Source organism: Vigna unguiculata, chromosome 11 (assembly GCF_037176805.1).
Source record: "Vigna unguiculata cultivar grain cowpea cultivar isolate G323 ecotype 2 chromosome 11, ASM3717680v1, whole genome shotgun sequence".
Classification (NCBI taxonomy): Eukaryota; Viridiplantae; Streptophyta; class Magnoliopsida; order Fabales; family Fabaceae; genus Vigna; species Vigna unguiculata.
In genome coordinates this window covers 34604134-34623306 of record NC_140802.1, presented here as the reverse complement: position 1 = coordinate 34623306, position 19173 = coordinate 34604134, and the positions used below count along the sequence as shown (strand labels likewise).

At 30.9% G+C, this 19173-nt stretch overlaps 2 protein-coding genes across 2 annotated transcripts; both read left to right on the top strand.

Moving 5' to 3' along the window:
• Positions 1-12693: 12693 nt before the first annotated feature.
• LOC114170491 (putative O-methyltransferase 3) lies at positions 12694-14383 on the top strand. Its single transcript, XM_085669438.1, has 2 exons — positions 12694-13474; positions 13963-14383. The coding sequence occupies exons 1-2, from the start codon at positions 12704-12706 to the stop codon at positions 14251-14253; spliced, it is 1062 nt and encodes a 353-aa protein (XP_085525564.1). The 5' UTR covers positions 12694-12703; the 3' UTR covers positions 14254-14383.
• Positions 14384-17609: 3226 nt separating this feature from the next.
• On the top strand, positions 17610-17954 carry LOC146881840 (uncharacterized). Its single transcript, XM_085669365.1, has one exon. The coding sequence runs from the start codon at positions 17610-17612 to the stop codon at positions 17952-17954; it is 345 nt and encodes a 114-aa protein (XP_085525491.1).
• Positions 17955-19173: the final 1219 nt, after the last annotated feature.

The following is a 19173-nucleotide window of genomic DNA, read 5'->3' as shown; positions in this document are numbered from 1 at the left end:
AATACCTCACCAAGGCCATATATTATCTGTACTCAGTCATATCCCTCCATATGGCCGTTTACTAGGTTCTGATGTACCTAGTCGTAAGTTGTCTGCCCACACATGTCAACCATAGAATTGACACCTTCGCTAGGAAACCGACAATTGAGAATCGAAGACCAACACAGGCTTTTCGGTAAATTTACTTACTTTGAATGGACTTATGAGTGAACAAAAATGTATTTTGGGCCAAAAAGTCCATCCTAGTGGTATCCACAAGCGAAACAATATAAATAACACATTATTTTATGTATTCTTTACACATTGATTATTCTTTGAAATTCCCTAACATCACCAGGGCTAACTTAAGCATCGAAGTGCCTTTTATAGGTATCATCCCTTCACATTTTATATGAGATCTGTTGGAGTCGAAGGATGATTTTTCTGAAGATCGGGTATTAGAAAAGTTTAAGGACTTGGCAGAGAACAACTTGATCTAGTAAGAACATACGATTTTCTATTTTTTGAGAAGAGATTTTTTTTTAGATTATTATAAGGTAGAGAAAGGGTAGAATTTAGTGACTAATTGTGAAGATGTTTGTGGTTGTGTATCCATATGTGATTGTTTTCTCCTATTTGTCTTTCATATATTACCTATTCTATCATATTCCCCTCTTAAAAAAATATTAGGCTCTGATACCATTTCGGAAATAAACACAGACGCACCTACGTTAGAGAATATGATCATTCTCCTCCAGCCAACTTGCTAGAAGGAAGAGGCACACAAAGTGGTGCTCATGTTGGCATCATGGGAAACTTTGCATTGATTGAGGATGTTATTAGAATGGCAGCAGGTGCCACAGGAGAAGACCTAGGAGGTGATAGAGTGTATTCTGATATCTTTAAATGGTATGAGAAAATCAAGTTGCAACTGTGAATCAAACACAATGCCACATCTCTTTAAAGGATCACATCAGATTATTATAATTTTTGGAGTATAGTTTCACTGCTACCAGAGTTTTGTGAGTTGTTGCACTTAGAATTTCTGGTTCTGTTGATCACATTGTAGTTCCATGGAGGGGTGAACTATCACTAGTGCAGTTTCATGTTTAGACAACACCCTATATGCCTTGGTTCTCGCACAAATGAGGTAGATAAGGACGCAGTGACATTTTTGTGATTTAGAACAACTTTTATGCCTCGGTTAACCAAACAACCGAGGCCTATGAATGTTTATGCCTCGGTTATAAATTCAACCGAGGTAGTAACCCTGCCAGAAACTCACACTTTCCCGCTTTTTTTAAAATTCGAAAATAATTGAGTAGTTTTATGTCGGGTCCCACTGAACCGAGGCATATAATGGTTTACTGTAGCGGGTTGTTTCACCCGAGGCCTATCAATGCCAGAATTTTTCCACGTGGCTGATTTTTTTTTTTTTGCGTGAGTATATGCCTCGGTTATTCACTAAACTGAGGCCTATGCATGTTTATGCCTCAGTTTCGAATCAACTGAGGCAGTAAGGCTAGTTAGGTTTTTAAATCCCAAATCCGCTGCACTGTAGATGCATCTTCTACCTTCGAAAATCAGCGCTGCCTGTGCCTCCAAGACGTTCCACCACCATTGTTTTACACCTCCACCGCCATGATTGGCCATTAAATTGGCCGTTCTTGTTGCTCCTTTGTTGTTGACGTGAATCTCGCCCCTTTGTACGGTTCATTTTTCATTTTTTTTTATTCAGCTCTATCACATTTTTTTTCGTTTTTTTTATGTATGTTGTTGAGTTTTCATAGTTGAATTTGAATTTGTGATGATTTATGATAGAAAGTGGGTTTGTATTTTGATAGAAATTAAGTTTGTCAATTTTTTGAAGCTTGTAAAGATGAGATTATTGATAATGGAAAATACTTTGCTTTTAAAGATGGGATTGATGATGATGAAGTATGCAATATACTTTGTTTGCTTTTTGAAATTATGAAAAATTATGGTATATGCAAAATTATCAATTTTGCTAGCTTTTCCTAATTGCATAAGTTAGTTTGGATTCTATATTTGATAGGTGCATTTGTGATACCTTTGTGTTCAGGTACTATTGCTCCCCGTTGTGGTATTGTGGGTACGGTTGTATTGTCGTCCATTGTTGCTCACATTTCACGCTCCCCAGGTTCTTAATTTACTCTGAGCCTATAATTTTTGAGTATATTATTTATTTTTTGTATATTACATAAATTGATTTAGTTACATGCCAAAATAAATGTATGTTGTTGTATGTTTACTTAATTATGTATGCTTTAATAAATTGATTTATTTTGTTTATTTGAGATTGTTGTTGCAAGGAGTTAGCCTTAGTTTCCCGTTTGAGATTGAGTACGAAAATTATTTATTGTCTCCAAGTTGTTTTTATTGAAATAAGATGTATTTTTTAAAAGGAGACAGTATAAATAATTTAAATGTATTCAATCTTGAATTGTCTGGTTGGACAGTTTAAGAAGATTAATCACTTTTTAATAGTTTATTAGTGCATATGTCTATTTTAATATACATATCTCAATATTCATGAATATTTGTCAATTGTGTTTTGTATTGATCTTTGGGTGCATATTTGATTATAGTTAATAATCACTTTCATTTCGTGCAACCTGAAGACCAATGCGAAATGGTGGCGAAATTTCGTGAAATTTTAGATATGTGTTTTAAAATTAATATGTACCAATAAACTAGAAGAAGTGAATCTTCTTGAATGGGATAGGGTCACACATCAAATACAAAAGCGAGGTGATCATTCATTTAAAGATTACCGAAATTGTTCACACAATTTTAGTATATAAACGTATGGATCGAGACTGGATTTTCTTGCCACGCATCAGTGTTGAGTATGAGAAAGGACTAGAAGAATTTATACAATTTGCGCAACGTCATGAAGGTAGAAGTGATGATGAAGTGAATTTTAGATGTCCTTGTGTGAACTATTTGAATGCGAGAAAGTTGAATTCAGCCGCAATTAGGGAACATCTTATCTGCGATGGTTTCCTCCCAAGTTATACAATATAGACATGGCAGGGCAAATTAATAGACTTCCCAATTGTCTCCCGAACTGAAAATGTTGTGGATTCCATCATGGAAGATCAACGTGAAGAAGACAAATTAGAGGACATGATCCGTGATGTTGGCATTGAAGCTTTTGCCCAAGCGCACGTGTATGAGACAATCTCTATTGATTTAGAGACTCCGTTGTATGTTGGTTCAACTAAGTTCACAAGGTTGTCAGCAATGTTAAGATTGATGAATTTAAAGGCGACTAATGGGTGGACCGATAAGAGTTTCACAGAATTGTTAGTGTTGTTGAATGAAATGCTTTCATATGGAAATACACTACCCACTCGCAACTATGATGCCAAAAAAATTCTCTATCTGATGGGTATGGAGTATAAACGGATACATGCATGTCCTAATGATTGCATACTCTATAGGAAAGAATTTGAGGGATTGAAAAAGTGTCCGAAGTGTGGCTTATCACGGTATAAGGAGAAAATCAACAATGAAGGTAAAGGTGAGTTAGAAAAGGATGGGCCGCTTTGAAAGTAGTCTGGTACTTTCCAATCGTACCTAGACTTAAGCATTTGTTTGCAAATCCAAAAGATGCTAAAAACCTTTGACGGCATGCAGATGAGAGAAGATGTGACGGTCTGCTTCGTCATCCAACTGATTCAATGCAATGGAAAAATATACTATACTATGTTCATTATTCCACTGTTCAAATATAAGTGGATTGATAATAAGAGTGGTCTCAAAATCGATGAATCGGGTATGACTCTAGTTGATTTTCGAAAGGTGGGTTATCAAGACGATCCTTTTATCATGGCACATCAACCATCTCAAGTTTTTTATGTAAAAGATCCTGCAACCTAACATTAGTTTGTTGCTCTTCATGGCAAGAGACAAATTGATGTTAATGAAGAGAAATTGAGTAACCTTCATATTGCTGACACTCATCCATTTAAAATAACGATAAATTTTGATGAGGCCTAGTACTTGACGATGTACAAGCAATTCGGGAAGATCACGATGAGGGAATATACATATGACCAATCCATAACTTTATGTATGAATCTGAATTTTTTATATAAATTTACGTGTTTTGTTATATAATGTTATTTGTTATTAATCTTTTGTATTGTTTTCTTTTAACAACAGATATATGGCTGACCATCAGACTTCATCATCGAGGATGAAGTGCCTAAAAAGAGAACCACCAAAGGAGCCACTAGATTGAGGAAGCTCTTGTTGAGAAAAGGTAAAGGTAAGAAGACTCATGTCATTATTGACGTCGTCACTGGTCAAGCTTCAGGTTGTAATGGAGACCTCTTCAGAAGCTATTTAGGAGTATTGGCACGTGACAGAATATCCATCCTTACTCCTAGTTTCGATCATGTGTTTGAAGTTCAACGAAACATGATATGGTAGGATATAATGGTAAATTATGTCACGTAATATTTTTAATTTATATTTTCATTATATTGGTAAAGCACTTATTGATGTTCATTTTCTTTATTGTAGACGACATTTGATATTCCAAATGTGGCGACACTTAAACATAGATGTTTGTCAGCAGTCACCAAAGATTTTCGTGGTTTTAAGACAAAACTAACGTCTAGGTATATCTATGGATCTAAAAAGAATGAAGATCCACGTGAGCTATACAATGCAATTGATGAAGAAACTTGGTGTCAGTTTGTTGAGTCTCGTACATCTGAGGGATGGAAGGTTAGTTTACTTGAATTCGAAATTTTTTTGAAATTGTCTACAAGTTGAACTAATTCATAAAATCAATTATATGTTACAGGAAAAGAGGACAAAAGTCCAAGCAATAGGTAAACAAAATAAAAACCTACACATATTGTCTCATGGTGGGTATAGAAAGCTTGAAGAAAAGATATTGAAGGAAAAAGAAAAATCTAGGCCCTCACCTTTTGAAGATGATTGTCTTGCACCTCCTTCACCACCATCTCGTCATCAAAAGTGGAAGTTAGCCCTCCTACGATCATTGGGCACCTACACTTCTGAAACTGCACGAGAAATCTCTAAAAAAATTGTAAGAGTTAACTTTACTTAAACATTAATATCATTTTATACCGATTTTCTCTTAATTTTCTTTTGTTATATTGTAGCACTCCTTGGTTGAGCAGAGCTCCCAAGGTACTTTCATTCCAGAAGGTCGTCATGGTTATGCATGCTGTTGGATCAGGAGTCGGCATTCGCCAATATTTTGGTGGCTCCTCTAGTCAATCTTGATGAATACATAGTGCTGAGTATGAAGAAAAACTGACACAACGGTTGACAGAACAAATCAATGAAAGGGTTATGCGTCAGTTCAAGCAACATTTTGGTGGTCATGGCAACCCTCCACAACTAATTCCCCAACCAGGACCTTTTGTGACCCCAATAGGTAGAAGCAGAAAGGGGAGTTACTCGGGTCCAGATGTACCAGGGGATGATGCAGAAGACGCTCATCGATGTGAACTATATGTTCTGCATGGTACAGGGAAGACAGTAGTGGCTCGTGGAACAAAATTTGAGGCAGCCACTGTTGTTCATGGTATGGAGTTGGCGGATGATGAGGTTAAGGTTACAGTAAAGGAAGTTATTATACCAGGTGCTTTAGTTCTTGTGCCAACAGATTAGGTATATATTGTGGCACAAGCATTCCAGTCTTTCCTCGCCTGGCCTAAAGATTTAGTTGGTTCTATTTCTGACCCTTCGGTATGGATCCCCAAACTCACCTTATAGTACTCTGCATTTTAAGTTTACATGTTATTTATGTTCACAATCAAATTATTTTTTCCATGTAATAATAGTCGCATGAAGTGGAAAGTCCTGAACCTATGAAGATTCCAATATCTTTGGATGATACTCTTGGTGCATTACACCAACTTGTTGACATCATTAGTGATAAGCCGATGGTAGTTCCATGGGATTCTAATGTATTTGGGAGAGATGGTGACATCCTAATGTACCTACATAAGCAAGATGTCTTAGAGTTTGGGTCGAGTACAGAAGAACTGAATATTACCCTTATTCAGTTATGGATGATGTAAGCATCTAAAACTATTCATTATGTTTAATTAATTTCTATAGTAACTTATATTAAATAAATGTTTTTGTTCAGATATAAGTTTAGTGTCAGTAACAATATGGGATTGAGTGATGTATATGGGTTCATAGACCCTCAACTCACTCATGTAGGCAATAAATTTGATGACATTCAAGCATACGTCACCCAATGCTTTGGACGAGGGAAGGAAATATATTGTGTCCCCTATATTTTTGGGTAAGTGTAGTTTTTTGACTTCTAATTATAATATATTATTTAAGGTACAACAATGAATTTTGTTTTTATAGCAGGCATCATTGGCAACTAGTTGTGATTTCCATGAAGGACAACATTGTTGTGTGGCTTTGTTCCTTGCACAGGCCTCCTCCTAACCATCTCAGACAAGTTATAGATTGGTAAGAACCTCAATTTTATGAACTTTCTTTCTTATATAATTGTATCTTAACACCTTACCTTTTTCATAGTTCAATAGCTGCGCATAGCATGTTGTTAGGGAAATCAACTGCTATGACAAAAAGGCTAGCATGGTTGGGCCTCCAGGTTTGTTATTTTGGTCTATATTATTATAATTATTCAATTTATTTTCTTCATCAATTACTTATAAATGTGCATTCATTGTAGTGTAATTTATAAACCGGCTCATATGAGTGCGGTTACTATGTAATGCAATGGATATCAATCATTGTACGTGCTTGTATCACAAGTGGTTGGGAAACGGTAATAATTTCACTATATCAAATACTTATATGCAATTTTGTCTTAGTTTATATACTAATTTAAATTATTCTCTTGTGTGCAGAGATTTGGTACCAATACATCAATCCCCGTCAAGTCCATCAAATATTTAAGGATAACTTTGGCAAAGTACATTATTCAAATGTACAATAGTACTTAGTATATTTGTTTATGGAAGCATATGATATTGTAATGAGTGCTACAATATGAATAGTATTTAAGTATTGTAATGAGTCCATAAATTGTAATATGATATTGTTTCTGGCTGGTTCTAGTTTTCTGGTTCAAAATTTGCAGGTTAAATGTGCTAGATTTGAATGAAATAGGACCAGAATTAAAAAAAAAAAAAACCTTTATGGCTCGGTTGTAACCAAAACCTAGGCAGAAGATTATTCAAATTTTTCCTTCTTTTTTAAATGGTCATATGCCTCGGTTGAAACAGACCTGAGGCAGTAAATGTATCTTTTTGCCGCGGTTAAAACAGACCCGAGGCAGAAAGTATATTAAATTTTCTTTTATTTTTTGGATTTCTAATACCCATTAGGCCTCGGTTATGAGAAAATATTTAATATGCCTCGAGTTTGTAACCGAGGCATAAAATACTACCTTTTAACCTCGACCGTATATGTCTCGGTTGTTGACCCGAAACCAAAAGTTGTAAATAACCGTTACCATTTCTTTTCCCTGCACTAGTGTATACTAATTGGTGACAATGAAAGTGCTTGTATTGAAAATGTTATGCTTAGGATTTGATTTATGTTGTATGAGAATCCAAGCATGGGGCATTGTTCTCAATATGTTCATCTGGTTAGTTATGATAAAAAAAAAAAAGTTCTTATAGAATGTTAACCAAAAATGTTCTTTTTGTTTTAATCAAATGAAGTATTGACTAATATTTGTCATAATTCAAACATTAGTTAATGAAATGTTTTAGTTTTCAAAACAAAACCCATATAATCCAGAGAGATTGAAGATAATTCATTTCTTTCACATGATCTATTAATTCAAGAAAACCAAAACATCTCAAATGGGTACAAAATTGATAAAAGTTGGTTTGAAGTGGTCTCTTTCTTTAGTAATTTAGTATATGACATTTTGAAGATTTTTTTTTGTCAGTAATTTAGTTTATAACATTTTGAAGATTTTTTTTAATGATCTCACCACTGAGAATTATTAACAATTTATAAAATATATAATTTATTTCTTTATATTAATTTACAATTTCCAAATCTAATTTCTTATATTTTATATTTGGGTTAAATATGATTTTAGTTCCTCAAGTTTCAGTGAAATTTAGAATTAGTCCTCAACTTTTGATCAATATAGTCATTCATCTTAAAGAATGCGTGAATTTAATCCTTTTAACCAAATTTTGTTAAGTTTATCTGACATTTCAAGCACATTTCATGATAGTATTTGACACATTTTCGCTTTAATGTTAACTCAAATATTATCATAAAATGCGTTTAAAATGTCAAATAAACTTAACAAAATTTGGTAAGAAAGACAAAATTCACGCATTTCTAGAGATGAATGACTAAATTAGTATAAAGTTTCAAAGAGGAACTAATTCCAAAATTTACTAAAATTTGAGGGACCAAAAATATATTTAATCATTTATATTTTTATTACTTAAAAAGATTAATGATATAAATACAATTATCCTCTGTTTCATCATAGTTTAGCCACATTTAGATTATTAAACTATTGCTTTCATTACTCCAATCCAATCACTTATTTGGTTTCAAAAATATTATTCTTTTGTATACACTCCTGGTATTATTTGTAAGACTATTATAAATCGTAATATCTTTTTATAACTGCTTTTTAAATATTTAACATAACTTTATGTTCAAGATTTGAATTTTAAATTACTACTATTTATGATAGTTGATTTATACATTTGCTTTGGTGGTATTACATAATCGTTTAACTTAAACATGCCATATTTTTGGTAAATTGATTTTTCATAGTTTAGTCCACGGATTTTTATTTTATTTTTCAAAAGTCATTAATGATCATTATTTATCCTAGTGGAAACATATCTATTATTAAACTATAAAGTAATTTTTAATTATTAAAATAAAAAAATTGTATAATTTTTAATTTATAAAAAATATTTGATAGTTTATAAATAATTTGTATAACATTTTATTGTGTAAATAGTATTAATTTTTTATATTATAAATAATTGTTTAAATTAAAATAGATACTTACTTAAAGGGTAAAATTAAAAAAATATATTTATTTATTTAATTTAACAGAGCAATTATTAAAAGAAAAAAATTGCATACCAATCTCTTTATTAATAACTAGCATAAACACATACGCTATCGTGTGTATTTTTTAAATATGTATAATATTATATTAGTAGGTGATAATATTGTAATGTTATTAAAAATATATAAGTAAAATTATATTTATTAAAAATATTAAAAATAAAGTGAAATATATCCGAACAAATGAAAGAATAATCATTGATAAATAAAAAAGAAGAGAAGAAACAGAGATAGCCGATTTTATGAAAAACTTGTAAAAGTAACGGTCAATTTGAAAAAAAAATTAAAAATTATTATATTTAAAGTGGTACAATTAATATTTTAAAATATGGATAAAAAAGGTGAATCCCCTTTTTATATATATATATATATATATATATATATATATATATATATATATATATATTTCACAAATTAAATCATAATATAAAATGGAATAAAAATTTGTATTTAACGTGAATTTTGAAAAAAAACATATTTTCATTTATGTAAAAGTTTAACGGATGAAATAACTTGATAGATACTTGAATTAGATCTAAAAATCATATCTCATACGGAGAATATTAGTTGATCATGAATTTTTCTTCTTATCAAATCAAACGGTTGAGACGGTGCGTCTACCCCTACTACGTACCCTGCACTTAAACGGTGAATGTCAACCATAGGACAACTTTATATTTCTTGTATGAGGTATTAATCTATGCAGACATAGAAACTCTCGCATAGTGGATAATGGTCAGTTCTTGCAGGATAACCTTTGCCGCTAAAAGTCCATAATTGCTTCACATGCCTGCTTTAAAGACAGACATTATGCAATTTTGTTTAAAAAATAGGTGGCGAAATGATCTTCGATCGATTAATCAAAGTTCTAAATTAAATAATATATAAAACAGAAAAAAATTATTTTTATATTTTAATCATCTTAATTTAGATGAATAGAAAATTCAAGTAATTGTATATTATTGAAGATTTACAATTTCAGCGAAAGATATTAGAAATATTATTTAAAACAAATTGTGATTTTCTTTTAAAAATTACATGTTTAAGAAATAAATTTGTCAGATATTAGTAAATGTGATCTTAAAATAATTTTTTAAAACTTTATTAGATTATTTTTCTATTACATATTTTATTACATAATTATGTAGAAAGTAAATGTATGATTATTTATAAAAATCTTCCTATTTCATTTCTCCGTGACATAATCGAACGAGCTATATGTTTTGAAGCAGAAAAATTTTAAAAGTACCGCAAATATTAAAATACATATATATATATATATATATATATATATATATATATATATATGTATGTATATGTATATATAAGTCTATGTCTTATTAAAATAAATATATGTTGTATGTTTAAGAATTAATTTACCATTCATTTTTCTAATAATAAAATTAAATATTTTATTCTTATAAGATTAATATTAATTTTATTATGAAAATATAGATATCCATAATTCATAAATGCGGGGAGAGGATTTCTTTTGTTATGGCCGACAAGTGTTTCCTAGCCATCGAAGTCAAACTTTCCCTCTCACATCACATACGTGTTTAACACGGCATTCTGAAGCACATATCATTTCTTTAAATATTGATGATATTTCATATCATGTTATGTAATTACGAACATTATTATTATTGTTTCCTTTAAAATGATTTATTTATATATTTTATTCTTATTATATATTTAGTCATGAAGAGAGTTACGTGGGAGAAGAGATCAATTTGTCTTATCAACTCGGATCGGGCTGATCCATTAAAACAAACTAAATATTTTAAGAGTCATCCGTTAATTTTTTATTTATTTAGAAAATTATATATATATATATATATATATATATATATATATATATATATATATATATATATATACTAAAAATATATTTAATCGTATAATTAATTTTAGACATATTTATTGAAAAATAATAATTTTTTAATATTTTTAATCAATTAAACTAAAATAATTATTATATTTACATATTAAATTATTATAATTAAAACTTAGATATGAAAATATTATTATTTATATTAATTTCTTTTTTAAATTTTAATTTACAAAAACGGGTCAACATGTCTTTAGTCTGCTTTTTATGTTAGATTGACGAGTTTGGTACAAGATACCAAAACATTACAGCTGTTAAATTTTGACAAACTAATGGAGTGATCTGAATTATACTTAAATTTAAGGATAACAAATAAATTTTCCTTGTGAAAATTTTTGTATTAACTATATATTGGTATGGATATGAGACATATCTTAGTTTTGTAATTAGGTACAGAGACGGACATGAACATGTAAATATTTGTCCAATCTCAAACCTATACCTTCTCTAATTCTCACTATGTTTTTGTTTAAATTATTAAAATATTTATAATCTATTGAATTATTATATATATATATATATATAAATATAATATACACACATTTCTATATTTTATATTATATATCTTCTATATTTTATATTATATATCTTCTATTTTTTACTTTTTATAATTGTTTTGTTTGTCATAAAACTCATTCGTATATCAAGGATATTTTTCCTCTTGCCACAACTTTTATGCAATTATATTCAAAAGATGTATGTCAATTAAATATTTTTTATTATGATATTTTAAATTTTTCTACTATTTTTAATATTTTTATTTATTGTATATTTTCTTTTAACAATGTCAATTTAAGTATATAATAACATAAATCTTTCGTTACTAGGTAATATAAAAATAACTTATATTTTTTATTCTATTATTATTAGTTTTTATTTCATTTGAAGAACTCTTTTATTCAATTAAAATAATCTTTATTATATCTCAATCATTCAATGAGATAAATATTTAAAATTTTTTCTTAGATCTCTAAGGTTTTTTTATTTTATCATACCTTAACTATATATTTTGTTTTTCTTTTAGCGATTTCATTCAATTGTCTCTTAAATTGTTTTTATTTGATTATATTTTTTTTAATTTTTATTTGTGGTTTATTTTTATCATATAGAATATTGTTTTTATATTTTTTATTTTCTATTCGTGTAATTTTATAACTATAATTATATAAATAACTTTTATTTACTATAATATAATTATTCATGAATCGTTGTTAAATTTCAATTATTATTAATTTAATTTTTATTCTTGATGTGATTTTGATCATATTATAGTTTTAATTTTGACGAAATGGGAATACCTTCAATTTAGTATTGAATATTACTAATATTAGGTTTACTTTATCATAATTTTTTATTTTTTATAAAAATTAATTAATTTATATTAAAATAGGTACAAATATGAGTACAAATATATATCTTTTGAGGATGAAAATAGAATAAAATTTTGATATCCGTTAAATTTAAATATGAAAATATGAATGAATCGTTTTAATATGAAATAACAGAATTCATCTCCACTCCTGTTGTCATCGTATTGTATTTTACAACCTCTAACTTAGTTAATTACTGTTAACACCAAGAGTGGTCATGAAAATATAATTTTCTAAGCTACTATTATTACCAAGAAAGCATCGGAATATTTATGCAGCGGTCATTATATAAATACACAACTATATGAGATTTGATAACACACAAACTACCAAATTATTCATGGAAACCCAGGAAGGAGATAATGCTTCACAATTGCTTCGAGCTCAAACCCATGTCTGGAATCATATTTTGAAATTCATAAACTCTTTGTCTCTGAAGTGTGGTATTGAGTTGGGCATAGCAGATATCATACACAACTATGGCCAACCTATGCCACTCTCACAACTCATTGCTTCATTACCAATCCACCCTTCCAAGACTTCCTTTATCAGCCGCTTGATGAAAATTCTGACTCATTCTGGTTTCTTCTCTGAACACCAGGGCACCCCAAATGAGCCTGAAGTCATGTATGTGCTAACCGATGCATCTAAATTACTCTTACAGGACCATCCCTCCAGCATGACATCTTGGTTACAACTCATAGTTGATCCAGTTTACATTAATCCATGGTATCAACTCTCTACTTGGTTCACAAATGAAGACCCTACACTCTTTCACACTCAATATGGGATGACACTTTGGGACTTCGCTAGGTCTAAGCCTAAATTCAACCACCTTTTCAACGATGCCATGGCTAGTGACAGTAAATGGGTTTCTAGTGTAGTGATTGAGAAGTGTGAAGGAGTGTTGAATGCATCAAAGTCATTGGTTGATGTTGGAGGAGGAACAGGGACAATGGCTAAGGTTATTGCTGAGTCATTCCCACATCTAAAGTGCACTGTACTGGATCTGCCGCATGTCGTTGCTGACTTGCAAGGAACTGAGAACATAGAATATGTTGGAGGAGATATGTTTCAAGCTATTCCTTCAGCAGATTCCATTATGTTGAAGGTAAACATACTATTCATTACATTATATAAAATGCTCTTTATGATTACTTAATGGTTTTTGTTATTCATCTATCTGGTGGATCAACAATCCATTTCGAGGCTGCAGTTAAAAGGCAAACAGAATTTAATTATATTTATAATGATCAAATACATATTTTACTATAAAAGTTTAATGGTCGAACAGAATAGAAATATATATATATATATATATATATATATATATATATATATATATATATATATATATATATATATATATATATATATATATAGAAGAAAAAGGAGGTGCAAAAATTGTGACTCAAACTTGGATACTCAAACTGTTTCAAACTGGACTAGAGGGTAAGTATGCAAAAATTTCGTAGTAGAAGTAAAGTAAAATATGATGTAGTGATTTTTGAGAAAAAGTGAATACGAATAATATAAACAATGTTGATTTTCCGTTTTTGATTTTCTGATTCTGATCATTTTCACTTGAAAATGAAACAGTGGATAATACATAACTGGAAGGATGAGGAATGTGTGAAAATACTGAAAAATTGCAAAGAGGCAATAGCCAGCGAGGGAAGGGTTCTTATCATAGATATTGTGATGGAGAATAAGAAGGAAGACCATGAATTAACTGAGACGCAGATTTTCTTTGATATGAAGATGATGATGTTGTTAGCTGGTAAAGAAAGAAATGAGAAAGAGTGGGCCAACCTAATTTTCTCTGCTGGCTTCAGTAACTACAACATTACTCCCATACGTTTATTTTCTATCATTGAGGTTTATCCATAGTGTGTTACCGCTACCAAACCAGTGCATCAGAAGAACTAAGCTATTATGTTTATCATAAATTTCTATATGCTTTATTTTTGTCTTTTAAGTTTAATTTTCTGTTCTTGTTTATCTTGTATTACAATCAAATGCGTGCATTGTTGTGAAATAAGTTTAAGTCATTTGATGGTAACGAATTATGTTATGCTAGTTCACGGTACTTTATATTTTCAAAATAGTTTAAGAGACGTTGATTTAGATTTTTTTTTTCCTTTAAAGTGAAGATGGTAGAAAATGACGTAGACTAATGAATTAATGTTAATCGAAATTGAGGCACACAATAAATACTTCTTTCAAAGTTAAATTCAATAAAAACATGTGAGAGAGATCTTCGATATATAATGAAAGATTAAATGTTCTCAAAATATTATTCATTGTGAAATATGTTCTAATAATTTTAACAAGAAAAATTATACGTAGTTTACAATTATATCCATCGAAAAAGATATGTTGAAAAAAAAAACTCACATTAACAAAATATATTTTGTGAAGGTAGTTTGTAATTATAAACAATTCGCTATAAATGGTGAAAAATTGTTAAAAAAATAAAATAAAATTTGTGAGGATGAGATGTTATTTTTAAAAACTTGCTTACAAAGTTGTCATAAAAAGTAAATTACACTAACACAAAACCTGTCATCATCACCGAATTTACACTTTACGAAAGTTAAGATGTAATTTGAAGAAAATTTTGAACAAACATTTAATGCAATGAAGGCATCTCTAAACAATAAACTCAAGGAGAAGTTGATGAAGTTCCTGATCAAGTTTGAGTCAGTAAAAAGGCTCATATTCTATTGTAGACATATTGAACAAAAATGTTAGTATGATATGTTAATGAAGATCTCTCGATGTGGTTGCAAAAGGACAACAAATGGAAGAAGGATTAACCATACATGGTTTTCCTCTTCAATTGGACTAGACACATGTGGTGCTTGATGAAGTTAAAGATCTTATTACTCGATTGACTTTACAACTATAGAGGTTCAATTTGTTGGTTAGGAACATTTAAGGTTTGGCCTAAAACTAATTATAGGATAGGTTGCATAAGAACATGTAGTACATTGTCTTATTTAGTAATCTTTTTTATAATTTATAAATAAATGAACTAAACTTTAGCTTATATTTATTTCAATTGTCTAGCATCGTCAAAAGTAGGTGTTAGATCCTACTATTGATGATGATGACATGGTAGAAGCAAAGGATGATCCTCTTTCAAAGCATGTGACTATATTGTTTACGTTGAACAAAAGATCAATAAAGGTATAATGAGACTCTATAGTATTTGGATTGGCTCGAAGTTGTAGTGTCATTTTACATTTCCTTTCTTGAGACATTGGAGATGGTTAGGGGATGACAAATGTTAAATATTTCTATCATCCAACTATGGTACATGTAAGTAGTTATGTGTCTTTTATTTTTAGCATATTAAAATTACAACATTTAACTTATAATTCATTCATTTGGGTATATGGACATAGGTGTATGGAGTTTGAGCCCCAATCCATTTAAAAAATTTGGTAACACGAAAGTTCAAAAATACAACAATATGCAAATAGAAATGCATGCTTACTTCCATACATGGAAGCATTAGTCTTACCGAATGTATCCTTTTTTTAAGTTGTGGTAATCATTCAACTAACAATTTCTCCTTACATAGGTCCATTGGCATTTAATAGTAATCATTTCTTAAGATTGTCTAGTTGTCTATTTTTGTTCTCTTCATAGGAAACCCAACAACAAACTAAAGAACTTACTACGAGGGCAATGTTACAACTTTCATACAATCCAATTAGTATATAACAATTATGATTAATGTGTCTTCAATTTAACTAGAGTTGTGGTTGTCACAAACATTTTATGTCAAAGGAGTAGACAAAAGCAAGTTCAAATAATATATCCTATAGTTAGATATCATTTAATCTTTAAATTAATTTTTTTTGAAGTTGCACCATTGAAAAAACATTTTTATTATGAAAAATAATCCGCAAGAAAATAATATCAATTTTTTTTTTTTGCAAAATATTTTGCAAAAAAAATTTTTATAAAAAAATTTGTAGGAAATACTTGCAAAATTTATAACTTTGAAAGAAATAATTGTAACACCCTAGGTGGATATTACTAAAAAAATATATATCATATAATTTCTTTTGGAATTTAAAATAATATGTATAAAGTTTTCAAATGCGAGAAAATTTAAAACTTATATCACTACAGTCCAATTACACTACTTCATCTTTATTACAAGTTCATAGTAGAGAAAAATATCATAAAAATTTATTACAAAAAGCTTGAAAATAAAGCATAGAGAAAAATTTTCCATAGTCTACCCCGCTCTGTCTCTATGCATCAGCGTGCTCACCTGGATCCACATTTGCTCCCGCATGACAAGTCACACGATCATCGCCAAACACAAACATAAATGGTGAGTTGAGAAAGAAAAATAACACAATCAATAAATAATGAGAATTAACCCTAACCCAATCTATCTTAGTCAATTTTAATTTATTGACTTCTTTATAACGTTACACCCTAATCTCATAACCTATATGAGAAAGATCCATTCACAACCTTGGTCCTCAAGGATTATCATGCTTCCATGAACCTATCCACTCGTGGTCCAACTCTATAGACCTCCCCGTCCGTAGTCCAACTCTACGAACATACCTGCTCGTAGTCCAACATGCGTGAACACATACTATGATCCTCCCCACTCATAACAGCCTCAAGTGTGAGCACGAAACATGGTGTGCCTACAGGTATCATATCAGATAGAGATCCGAGATTTACCTCGAGGTTCTGGCAGACGTTGCAGAACACTTTGGGCACTTAGTTGAGAATGAACTCGGCATATCATCCTCAGACTGATGGCCAGTCTGAGAGAACCATACAGTCTCTAGAGGACTTATTGAGAACATGTGTTCTAGATCACCTCGGGACATGGAGTGATGTGCTACCGCTGGTGGAGTTCATTTACAATAACAACTACCATTCCAGCATTGGGATTACGAGGCTTTGTATGGCAGGAGATGTCAGACACCTTTGTGTTGGCAGCAGGATGGAGAGTCTGTGGTTCTTGGCCCAGAATTTTTACAACAGACTACTCAGAAAGTAAGGGTAATACAGGATCGGATGCGTGCAACTCAGAGTCGGCAGAAATCCTACGCAAATAAGAGGAGGAGGTCACTTGAGTTTGAGGCTGGTGACCACGTATTCCTCAGAGTTACACCTACAACAGGTATTGGGAGAGCATTGAAGTCGAGGAAGTTAACTCCTCAATTCATCGGTCATATCAGATTACAAGGCGAATTGGACCGATGGCGTATGAGATTGCATTACCACCTCACTTAGCAAACCTGCACAATGTTTTCCACATATCACAGTTGAGGAAGTACGTGGCGGATCCTACTCATGTGCTGGAGCAGGATGATGATCAGGTGCGTGAGAATCTGACTTTGGGAGTTGGACTGGTGAGGATTCTAGATTCCCAAGTCAAACAACTCAGAGGAAAGGAGATTCGGACTGTGAAGGTTCTCTGGGACGAGGCAACCCAGGAGATGACTTGGGAGATGGAGGATCTCATGAGGAAGTCTTATCCTCACCTTTTTGTTGGTAAGTCTTATTTTCGTGGACGAAAACTTTTAAAGGTAGGTGTAATGTAAGACCCGTGAAATTAATTAATTAAATAATTAATTAATTAATAAATGCGAGTAGAAAGAGCCTTTATGGCATTAATTATTGCTTGATGTGACATAGAAAAGTACTAGCTCAAATGGTTGAGAGTACTTTGATTGTGTGAGAGGACTTGGGTTCGAGTCCTATATATGCCAATTTTGTGTTGTATGATTATTATTATTTTGTTTTGGTAATGTAATTGTGAATCGTGAGTGATATTATAATCATAAGATTATAATGGTTATCACCAAATGTGAATTGGCACAGTGGTTGTACTTTGACCTTATGAGTGGAAGGTCACGAGTTCAAACCTAGATGGGCATAAAAAGCTTTATTTTCCTAACTATTAGTTGTGGTTTGAAGGTGAAGAGGCAAAGAAAACCTAGCAGAAGGGTAAGGTTGGACAAAATAAACCAAACTGCACTATTTTTGAACTGAATTACACTATTTTGAACCGAATTGCACTAATTACATATGATTGTAATATGCAATAATAATATAAAGTTTATAATTTGAAAGTGCTTAGGAAATAATACTTGAAATATGCATCATACTTCAATACACCAAAATCAAAATATTTATACATCTTAATACATAGGACATAGGTTTTCCAGTAAGTTCTCCGATAAACAACATCAAAATGTTAATACATCTTAATGCATCTTCAATCATCTAAATTAATTGCACTTGAAGGTCCCACTTCGTCTTGAGAAGTTATATCTACAAAAAAAAAATATTTCATCATTCTTGAAAACTTAAAATAAATTTAAAAATATCAACTAAAAAGTATATAAAGTTTTCATATAAACTCACCTTGCTCAAATTCATCAAGCTCTTTAGGATCCTCGTTAAAAAGTATAGAGAAAGGTGTTCCTCTTAACCAATCTTGTGTGCAAACAAGTACTTCCACTATTTTAGGTGTTAGGCAACTACGATAAGGATTAACCACCCTTCCTCCTGTACTGAATGCACACTCTGATGCTACGGTAGAGATGGGAATGGCTAACACCTCTCGAGCCATGTTTCCAAGGATAGGAAATCTAGTTGAGTTGACCTTCCACCAATGTAAAACATCAAGCTCAACTGACTTTGTATAAGGTTCAGGATCCTCTCTCAAATATTTATCAAGCTCTAATATATAATCAAATCTACGTCCTGTAGCTCTTAGGTAGAAGCTCATGCCATGAGGACCATCATCTTCATCAT